The 10,847-nt window shown below is 59.4% G+C and overlaps 1 protein-coding gene across 1 annotated transcript; it reads right to left on the bottom strand.

The window, feature by feature from the left end:
* Positions 1-303: 303 nt before the first annotated feature.
* On the bottom strand, positions 304-9,965 carry KHSRP (KH-type splicing regulatory protein). Its single transcript, XM_065873222.1, has 19 exons — positions 9,708-9,965; positions 7,874-7,970; positions 7,202-7,240; positions 6,817-6,856; positions 5,835-5,884; positions 5,473-5,544; positions 4,631-4,688; positions 4,148-4,322; positions 3,874-3,972; positions 3,441-3,539; positions 3,211-3,313; positions 2,394-2,494; positions 2,154-2,298; positions 1,916-2,076; positions 1,725-1,834; positions 1,208-1,296; positions 922-1,122; positions 663-740; positions 304-581 (listed from the first exon to the last, which is right to left on the bottom strand). Exons 1-19 carry the CDS (start codon positions 9,963-9,965, stop codon positions 304-306), a joined length of 2,253 nt encoding a protein of 750 aa, XP_065729294.1.
* Between the last annotated feature and the right edge of the window lie 882 nt (positions 9,966-10,847).

The raw sequence follows: 10,847 nt of genomic DNA, 5'->3' as shown, positions 1-10,847 counted from the left end.
GGGGAAAAAATATCCATTTTCTTCCCAAGTGGCCAGATTTTGAGTGAGTGAGTTAGCAGCCAGGATGGCGACCAGCATCTGAGCGGACGGCCTGCCCCCCACCCCCAGGACTACCCACCAGTTCAACAGTTCCTCCTTTTATTTGTTTCGCGCCGTCTCCCCCAGCATCATGACAGCGTTACACAGGAACAAGCGGGCCGGCGGAGGGAGGCCTCTTCGTTTAACCTCTGGACCCAGCACACACTTCCCCCGGCGCGTGGGGACTCCCGGAGACCTCTGGCCACGCGGCCCCCGCTGCAGGCATCAAGGACACACCCCGCAGGGGAAGGGATTTCCGGCGCTACCCACTAAGGCAGGATGGACGGTAGCCGGGGGTTGGAAGGAGAAAGGAGGAGGAGGAGGGTGGCAATTCCCACTTGCCTGCTGCTGTCCCTGCTGTGTGGGTGGAGGCTGGGGGCCGCCAGGACCTGGAGTCTGTCCGTAGTAAGCGGCTTGCTGTCTGTAATATTCGGCCCAGGCGGCACTGTAGTCTGGCTGGGAGCCTGGGGGTGCTCCTGGACCCCCTCCCGTGGCCACTTGAGCTGTGGGGGGGCAGAGGGCGGGTGAGTGTGGCCGGCACGAGGGCGAGCCCGGTCCTGCCCCCCGCGGCCCCGCCGGCTCACCCTGTTTCTTGTAGTACTCCTCCCAGGCCTTCGTGTAGTCCTGCTGCGGGGGCGCGCCGGGCTGCTGGGGCTGCTGGCCTGTGGACACAGGCTCCGAGGTCAGAGCCCAGCCTGGGGACACGGCCACCCACCCGCCCACCGCTCGCTGGCTGACCCAAGCCCCCGCCGTGGCCCAGGCACTCACCGATCTTCTTGCAGTCCTCCTCCCACCCACTGCTTGCTGGCTGACCCGATCCCCCGCCGTGGCCCGGGCACTCACCGATCTTCTTGTAGTACTCCTCCCAGGCCTTAGTGTAGTCCGACTGGCCGGCAGGTGGAGGCTGAGGGGGCTCGCCCTGGGTGGGCGGGGCCGCGGGGGCCGGTGCGGGGCCTGGCACGGGGCCTGGGGGCTGCTGGTAGTAGTGTGAGTAGTAGGCGGCCCAGGCGGCGTTGGGGTCTGCGGCGGCAGCTGCGGCTTTATCTGCGGGAGGAGGACGTGTGGGCTGAGCGGTGGCCCGGAAAGCCGGCCCCCTCTCCGCCTGCCCGGGGCGGGTCCTTCCACTTACTCGGGTCGTGAGGAGCAGGCGGCTGCCACTGAGGGTAGGTATTGCCCCAGCCCTGGGGTGGGTACTGGTGAGGAGGGGGCCCTCCAGCACTGCAGGACGAGAACGGGGAACACGTGAGCCAGGTTGCTCCTGGGTCCCCACAGAGGATGGCCACAGCTTGGACGGGGACCCAGAGCACCCCTTGAGTGGCGCTGCGGGTTCCTGGCCCAGGGAAGGGCACGAGATGACTGACGCAAACGCCACAGGCTGTGCTGACTCAAGGAAGTGCAAGTCCCCGAGCGCACCATGCATGGATATACACGTGGGTGGAGACCAGGAGCAACACCTGTGGCATCTTTTAAGAATGTGTCTGTAAACAGGGGGCCAGCAGGGATCATGTCTGGGGCCAAACGCTCAGCACTTCCACGAGGCAGGGCTGGCCATCTCAGCGGAGGGGACGGACACAGGGTCTTCCAGTCTCCCTGCCAGCACAGCCCTACCCCACCCCAAACCCCAGGGAGCCGGCAGGGATACTCACTGAGGGGGAGCCCCGGGTGGCCCCTGATTGAAGGGCCCGGGGTTGAAGGGTCCCATGGGGCCGGCAGGGCCTGGGCCCCCGGGGCCTGGTCCCACTGGGCAGAGGGGACCCTGGAGGAAAGAGAATCGGACAAGTCAGTGGAGGGGGAGAAGGAGCCGGGCCCAGGCTCCCAGAGCCCCTCCCCAGCCCACCTCGATCTTCTCCTCGATGAGCTGCTTGGCGTGGTCGATCTGCTGGGGCGAGCCCCGGATGATGAACAATTTGAAGTTGGGGTCCCCGTTGGGTGGCAGCTGCCGGGAGATCTCTACAAAGGCGCCCGTCTGCTGGTTTATGGCTTTCACGTTCTCGCCACCTGTGGGAGCCACAGGCCGTGAAGGAAGGGTGGGAGGAGAGCGGGGGAGGGATGGGGCCCGTGGAAGGGCTCCTCACCTCGGCCGATGACCAGCCCACACTTGTGAGTGGGAATGGAGAAGGTCATCTCCCCACCGGGAGGGCCCCAGTTGCCTTGGCCTCTTCCTCGACCTCGGCCCCCTGGGGGCATGCCAGGACCCCCTGGAGGGCCCGGGGGACCACTCTGCAGGGCAGGGAGGAGATGGAGGATTAACACAGGAATCCAGCCTGGCCCCTCTGTCCCCACCAGCCCTTCTCAGCACAGCCGACGCCACCCACCCTGAGGCTCTGGAGGAGATCATTGATGATCCTCGCGGCGTGCTCACACCGGTCTGGGGGCCCCATTATGTGAGCTATCTTCTCAGGACCCGTCCCATCATCTGAGGCAGCACCCAGAGAACAGAAACGCAATTATAAGAGAAGCACAACTCCAAACCCCCGTAACACCGCCTCTTCAGGGCAGAAGCTGGGCCAGGCTAGGTGTCTGAAATATCTCAGCCTCAAAGTACTGCTTGCCGCCCTCCACGTATTCAGGGGCCGAGAAAGGCCGGCGGGCCCACGTTGCCAGAGAAGGAAACCAACCAGCTAAGGCAGGGTGATGGATGAGGCTTCTTTCTGCATCGGGTATCCCCCAGAACTAACGGATGCACTTGACAGAACTAAGAACTGACAACATATCTCTCAAAAGCGCAGAGGAGTCCCTCCTCCCCACAGACCAGCCACTCAGACACTCTCACTGCAGTTGGCAGGAGCCCAGAGCTGGGGCCGTGCAAGCTAATCCAGCCCAGGGGCCCCGGTGGCTTGGTCAGGAAAGCCCTTGGGCGGGGGAGAGGAAAAAGAGAATTTGACAGGAGAGAAAAACACACTCCCCCCTTCGACTTGGAAAGCCTGCCTGTCACCCACTTTTTCACATGGCTGTCCCACCGGGGGGGAGGCGATGAGGCATGTCCTGGTCTAGGAGTAATGAGGCACTGCAGAGGCTCAACAGGCTAACCCTGGTGCCAAGCTGCCCGCAGTGAACCCCAAGAGTGCTCCTCAGCGGACAGACCTGGTCAACATGTCCACATGCCCAGCGGATGCCCAGCTGGCCCCTGACCTTGTTTAAACTGTATCCGAACACCAGCATCATTCTGGATCTTCTTGATCATCTCTCCACTCCGGCCGATGACCACCCCCACAGAATGCCTGGGCACTGGCACCTGAGGGTGGGTGGGACGCAGGAGAGTCAGCTGGCCTCTGTCCCCAGCCTGCGGCCCTCTGCTGCCCAACACCCCCCACCCTCTGCCCACCCTGGCACTCCATCCACCTGGGGAAGCCTGCACTCACATCGATGCCCCCGCCGATCCGGGATCCATACTCATTCCGGTCCCCGAAGCCACCCTGGTCACGCTCCCGAAGAATGTCCATCACCATCTCACAGGCTTGCTGAAAACACACGAAGCACAGCGCTCACATAAGCACCGCCGCCCCACCGCGTGCCCAGGGGTCACGGGCCTAAGCTAAGGACCAGCGCACGTGTGCCGAGCTCTTTATCCGCCGCCCTAAGAGGCAAATGTGGTGAGCACCCCCATCTTCTGGAGTTTAGGCCACCTGCTCACGTACAAACGGCCAGGAGGCAGAGTTCAGCAGAGAACAAGTCCTGGGCTGATTTCAAAGCCAGCGCTCTTGAAAACCTCTCCACTTGCATATGAATCTCCAGCTCACCTGCCTGCCCTCTCTCTGCCCCAGAACCCCTCGCCAGCCCCCAGGGTGCGCTCACCTGTACTTTGTAAGGGTCTCCAATGATCCGGAGCGGTTTGTCCACGTTTGTGTTCTGGGATCCATCTTGGATTAAAATCATCTTCACTCCAGCCCGTTCCTTTACAGCCAAGGTTGAGAGTCAGTGCTCTCTCAAAGGACTCTCTGGGGCGTGTGGGGGGCCAGATGTGATAAGAAAGGATGAAGGACCCTGGCAAAGCGGCTGGGGCAGTGGCGTGCAGACGCACAGCGCCAGGGAGGAACTTTCTTGGGAGGGGAGCGGCCCACTCCCTTACCTGCAGCTGCTTGATCGTCTCTCCACCTTTGCCGATAACCAGGCCGGCCTTCCCCGCGGGGATCATGATCTCCTGCACTGTGCCGTTCTGGCCCCCGTTGGCGTTGTCGTGGAACTGTCCTGGGGGGCCCCCACGACCCCGAGAGACGATGTCATCCAGCATCATCTTCGCTTTCCTGGGAAGGGGAAGAATGGGTGTCATCACCTGAGAGAGGACTGGCCTGGCAGCTCCACCCAGGTCCCAGGGAAGGAGATTCCAACCCACACGGTCTGACAGATGATAAATGGTCCTGTCCTCGGGGGTGGGGCTATTCAGGCCCAGGTTCCCCAGATCTCAGGATTCATGGGAATCGTAGTGTCAGGACAGCCCCCTGGAGAGGGCAAGGCTTGAGAGACATGGTGTGGGAGTCACCCTCAACTTCAAAGGGATCCAGAGGGCTTCTGCCACTCTCCTCGTCAGTGACAGGCCCAGCCAGGGACTTACTGCACAGACTCCGGGGCTCCTGTCAAGGACACGCTGCGCTCGGGTAGGCCACCGCTGTCTGGAGAGAAAAGAAGACAGGGTCAATGCCTTCTTGGGTCTGCAGACACCAAGAGGACTTTCCATGGAGATGAGGAGACCTCCAGAACAATCAGTGGCTACTTCTGCCACCGTGCAGGGGCCTGACAGATCAATCTGCCTCCCCAAACACTTGGGAGGCTGCTCTACACGAGGCCAAGGTCAGGAAGCTTACAATCCAGCAAGGGAGGCAAAACTTTTACAAAAAAGATGAGATGGAAAGCAAGGCAGATTCCAGAAAGTCCCAAACCTGGGCCCTGTCCATCACCACTGATGACGAGCAGCTTCCAGTCAATGAAGGGCACGGGTTAGGCAGGGCGAGCCCTCAGAAAGCCCTGCAAAGCAGGCATTTGCCAAGGAGCAGGCAGAACTGGACTTGAACCCAGGCCTGACCTCAGCTCTTCTTCCTAACGAGCTCCCCTGCCTCACACATTCCCACCTGTTTTCCACCAGGTGTTTAGCTCAGGTGGCAACATGGTCAGAGCAGGGTCTGGGGTGCAGCTCCCTGCACTGCATTCCAGCCCTCCCCACTCACCAGAAAACTGAAGAGAATAAGAGTTGCAGCTACACCTCGAGGCGCCAGAGCCTAGCACATAAAACGTGCTCAATGAACACCAGCCTGTTTCACCTCTAACCAATCACGGCAGTCAGAAGATTATGACAGAAAGCCCAAGAGCACCCCCCCTCCCCCACCCACACCCCAGCCCCGCTCAGCTCAGCTCACCCCAGCCCAGTGCCTGTCCTGGCCCAGATCTGGCTTCCCATACCTGGAGAGATCTGCACTTTGCAGCCCGAATCCTGCTGGATTTTGTTAATCTGTTCGCCTCCTCTGCCAATGACTAGGTGGAGAAAAAGAACAAAAGCAGAGATTGAGGCGGGGAGCCTGGCGCTGAGAAGACTGTGTGAAGGGGGTCCCGGCCCTGCTGATGTTTGGGGGGTGCGGGTGGGGGGGGTGGAGCAGCCAACTTGAGAGCTCCGCCATCCCCCCCGCCAGAGAGGATGGGGACAGAGAGAGCATGAAATGGGCTCTTTCAGACCAGAGGTTCCCGGGCTGCCGGGGGCGCCTGGGAGACTGTCCCAGAGACGGGGGGATAACGGGCATCCCTGATCACAGCTGACCCACACTCACTTAGTCCCACCATGCCATCTGGGACTCTGTACTCTTCTGTCATTGAAGTCCTGCAAAGAGAGATGACGAGAGTCAGCCTCAAGTAGGAGCAAAGTAGGGGGGATGCAAGAGCCAGAGGGCCTCCTGGAGAAAGACCCCCAAAGCCACAGGCCCTGCCTTATGACATGGGGACCAAGCCCCCACAGGCCCGAGCAGGGTCTGACAATGGCTTGGGGGCTCCCTCGGCCCACAGAAGATCACCCAACCTCTCGGGGCCTCAGTTCCCCTTCTGGGCCACAAGAGGCTTGGTCTGGGGTGGCGTGAACCCCTGGGCCAGTGCAGCTCCACCGACTCAGGGCAAGGAGGAGAACTTGGGCCACTTTCACAAGAAATCTGATGGTGTCACCTGATGTCTATAGATTTTAATTAAAAAAAAAAACTGGTTTTGTATCTTTTTCATTTCATTCTCCTAGTAAGTTGTTTTTAATGCATTTCACAAAACTTTAGCCAATTGAAAAAAAAAAAAAGAACAACAGGGTCCTTCACAAAGGATTCTACGTCAGATTCACTGAGGTCATTCTGGGGCGAAAAGGTAAGAAAGACCTTCCTCCCACCCCAACCCCCTGGCTCCTCCAGCTCTCAGGGAACAAGAATCTACGGAAGACAGACGAGAAGGCCAAGGTCAGTCCCCAGCCTTTTCTAGGAGGAGGGAGAGCTGTGCTTCTGACTGTCCCCACTCCAAACAAAGGAAGCAAGAGGATGCAGAGATCCCCCTTCCTCATTACAGCTAACAGCCACAGCCCTGTGCTCTCTGCAGCCCCACAGACAGTAAGTACAAGGGACAAATGAAGCTCCTTCTGCTTTTCATTCCTTTCCCTGGTCGAGCAGCAAGGGAGACAAAGCCCTAAATGATGTGGCCTCAGACAGAGCCCTCCCTCAAGTCAGTACAAAAGGCCAGAGATAGCGAGGAAAGAAATGACATGTTCTCCAAATCACAACTTACCTGGGGGGAGGATGGATGGGTCCGAGCTGAGAACTGATGGCTGCAGAGAGAAAATCCAAAGGAAAGATTGGCCTGGCTCCTCTTTGGGACCCCAAACACTGCCGGCCCCAGGCATTCCTGCCTGCACGAGGGGCAACTAGCACTTATCACAGTGCTTCCCAGCCTTCCTGAGTGAAAGCAATGGAGCCCGCCTCAAAACCACACACACTCTGAGGTTTCTGCCTCAATTCCCAGGCTCTGGGTTCTCTAAAGCTCGTGGACCCCAGAGAAACACCAAGAGCCTCCATGAAGGAGAGGTGTTGTCTGCTCAGTAATTCCAGCTCCCCAATGCTAGAAACCTAAAATCCTGAAGCTGCCCTCTGCCTGTGTCACCCAGTGGACTTACAGTCTCCCTGGGAAGCCAGTTTCTTGCTCTCCGGTTGGTCTGTGAAAAGAAGAGGATGTCAGATGCAGCACCCACCCACCCACCCACAGCTGCCTCAAATTTGATGCTGGTGCCGCATGTCCTGGCAGACAATCGTCCTGTCCCCCAGCCCCCACGGCAGAGCCAGGACAGGGGAGTAGCAGAGATGAACCCCTGAGGGAGGCCAGACTTCATCAATCCCCCGCCCTGGCACTCAGGGATAAGAAGCCCTTTGTAACAGGGGGAAAATTACGGTGGCACCCGAGTCCTTCCGGCTTAGGACCAAACCTGCCTTGGGGAAGTCAGGCTGATCACTGACTTGATACTCTGGGCTGCTCTGGGTCACACTGCATGCCCCGGGGCCAACCACACTGCACTGATGTGGGGCCTCGAGAGAACTGCCAACACTTCCCTAGCTTGGCAGGAGGGGAGGAACAGTCTTGAGAACTCACAGCTTGGACCTGGTCACAATCAATCTGCCCTCCACTCAGCCACCTGATACCTCAGGATAGCAGCGCGAACAAAAAGAGACAACAAAGCTGGGATCGCTGAGGTTTTAAAAGACCAAAATGGCAGCGGGCTCCCCCCACTTTGAACCACATTCAAACAAAGGCACCTCACTCTCTCCCCGCTGCCCCTCCAGCAGGTAGTTACCTCCATCTTCTAACTGTCTCTTTTGGCCTCCAAAACCAAAATCAGGAGTGCTGTTATTCACTGTTGTAGCGGCATCACCTCCAATTTTGGCTGCGATCTAGAAATAAAGTTGTAAGCAGAGAAAAATTACCACCCAAAACCTCCCTCCATGGTGCTTAGATCGACTTCTCTGGTTCATTAAACCCAACAGGTCTTGTTGTCTGGCCTGGGAGTGGTTTCCCCCAGATTTCGGTGAGAGCCTGTGGGTTAAGACCTTCTAGAAAAAGTTTTTACCCAAGGCCTCAGAGTTCAAGAGTTATTCAGGAATTTCAAAACTCCTTTTTCTCTATGAGATTTGTGCCTAAACTGTTCGTGGCCAGAGTGTAATCCACACTGACTTGTTCTAAGGGTGAAAGGAACAGAAGTTCAGGTGCCAGGGAAGGTCCTCAGGGCCCCTCCTCCAGGGAGAACTTTCAGACATTCACTTGCCCAAGCTCCTGGTCCTCTGGGATGCTGAAGAGCACAATTTTCCTTTATCTCCCCTCCCTCACCCTCATAATCTTTGCATTTGTTCAACAAATCTTAGGAAAGTTTTTGTTTCAAGGCATCTGAAACCCTCATTTTGACCAAAACAGAAGACCTTTCTCGGAACACATGTTACATTTTAGACACACGAACAAGCAACATCAAGTAAACTCCAACCCAACAAATTTAAGACCAGAGTCGGCTGATAGAATTATTGCAAGTTTTCCAAAGAAACACAGCCATGAGCTGAGGACCTATCTTTTCACCTCTAATACTTTAATAAAAACAAAAAACAAAAAACAAAAAAACCCCACTTTGAGCCAAAGCTCTTGGGATGCCTAGATGAGGCCTTATCCCACTCCAAATGACAGCACCAACTCCCCTTGTCATAGTTGCTTCTCAATCAAGACAGTTTGGGGACAACCAGATCAAATGCAGCTTAGAACCCTATCCCACCCCAGGGGTGAAAGCCACAGACAACGCTGGGAGGAGAAGAGGGCATTCCCCTAACGGGACCTCCCACTGTGTCCTGGAGGTTTGGGGACAATCCTGAGTGAGAAAGCACTCAATGGCCTGAGCCCGGTCAGCTTCCTTTCGAAAGGGCAACAAAGTCCTCACTTTCTATGGGCCTCCTCCCCTCAGGCCATGGGGAGGCCGAGAATGGAGCCGGGGAGGTCACACACCAGCATGTGACACCTCCATGGAGTCATCATGCCCCCAAACACAGTGGTGGGACCCTTCCCTTCCCTCCCCAAAAGAGACAGACCATGCTTTCAAGTCACCAGAAGCATCAAAAAGTGCCAGTCCCTAGGCCCACCCTCCCCATTTCAACTAAGTGCTTGGCCACTGCCTGGCAGCCAAAGGGTCCCCTTTCTACTTTCCAGGCTCAAGAGGACTTTTCTTCCCCTCCACCCCGAAGTCCCTCTTTCCTAGGGAGCAAGCAGAAATGGGACCGGGTTGGGGGCAAACAGTGCTTTTTACCCTGATGGGGAAGTGGGGGCACACAGACCTCCCTGGGAAGGCGAGCCCCCTGCTTCCAGGAGTGGAGGATGTCCTAACGGGGGAGGGAAGTCCCCAAAGTGAGTCCCTGCGCTCCAGGTACCCTGCACACCCAGGGGCCGCTCTTGGGTGAACCCCGGACGACCCTTCCCCCTGCAGGGGGTCACCCCCGGAGGGGGCCCCACTCCAGGTGTCTGGGGAGGCCCAGGCCCCCGCCCACCGCCCCACGTGACCCCGCGGCGGCCCCGCCCCCCCGCGACCCCGCGCGCGCACGTGACCCCGCCCCCTCCCCCGCCCGCGCGCGCGCCCCTCAGGCCCGCGGCCTCCTCACCTGGCGGGCCCGCTGCACTGCGTCTGCGAAGGCGTCCTTGCGGATTCCCGGGCCACCCCCGCCGGGCGGCTGCGAGGGGCCCCCGGCTGACCCTCCGCCCGGGCCGCCGCCGCCTGGACCGCCGCCGCCCCGGTCCCCCGCGCCCGGCGGGCCCGGCGGCGGGCCTCCCCCGGCACCCCCGGCTCCTCCGGAGCCCCCGCCCCCGCCGGCGGGTGGTGGCGGCCCGGGCGGGGGTCCTCCCGTGCTGTAGTCCGACATGGCGCGGCGGGGCCGGGCCTGGCGCGGAGGCTGAAGCTGAGGAGGCGGCGGCGGCAGCAGCGGCTCAACGCGGGAACAAGGCCTCGCTCCACACGGCCGCGGAGCACTCTGGGAACCCAGCGGCTGGAAAGACGACGAGGGGGGAGAGGGACGCCCCCTCCCGACGCCGGCTTGACGGACGGCGCCGCCGGGCCAATGGAAGGCGGCTGCTGTTCCCGGGACACCAATCACGGGCTCTGGAGGCGAGCGGCCAATCGGAGTGCCGCGAGGGGCAGTGGGCGGGAGGCGCCGCGAGATCGACAGCTTTCCGAGGCAGTGGGCTGCGGGCTGCCGGCGCTGGGAGGGCAAATCGAGGAGATCCGAGAAGACCCGAGGCCCAATGAAGCGGGAGTTCCAGAATCGGTGGGCGGCTTCAGAACCGGATTGATGGCTCGGAAGAGTCAAGTGGACAGGAAGGAGGGATCTGGCGAAAGGCTTCTTTGAACGGCCGGGCGGGCGTCCGGCGAGATAGTCGTCTACGCAAGCCAATGAGTACACATGGAAGGAGGTTTTTATAGAGATTGGCAATCAACGTATCCAGTCTCTGACGAGATCTGTGTGACGCGCTTGCGTTTGGACTGAATTACTTTCGGTCTTAACCAGAATCCTTTTCTAGTCCTGTCTTCCAAGCCAATGGTTGAGTGGCGGGGGCGGGCGCAAAGTGACTGACACCTCTCCGGGCAAATGGCAATGAAGGAAATAAAGGTGCTTCGTTTTGGTGGGAGCCAGTGGAAGCGCAGCTGCATTGGGGCGGAGCCGGCCACCAGACGGCGGGAGGGGATTAGCCGTAGCCGGAGTGAATGGCAGCCGACGTGGGCATTGGCGACCGGCTGCCGGAATTCA

Source organism: Phocoena phocoena, chromosome 3 (assembly GCF_963924675.1).
Source record: "Phocoena phocoena chromosome 3, mPhoPho1.1, whole genome shotgun sequence".
Classification (NCBI taxonomy): domain Eukaryota; kingdom Metazoa; phylum Chordata; class Mammalia; order Artiodactyla; family Phocoenidae; genus Phocoena; species Phocoena phocoena.
The sequence above is the reverse complement of the archived record's forward strand: the minus strand, read 5'-3'. Positions and strand labels throughout refer to the sequence as shown.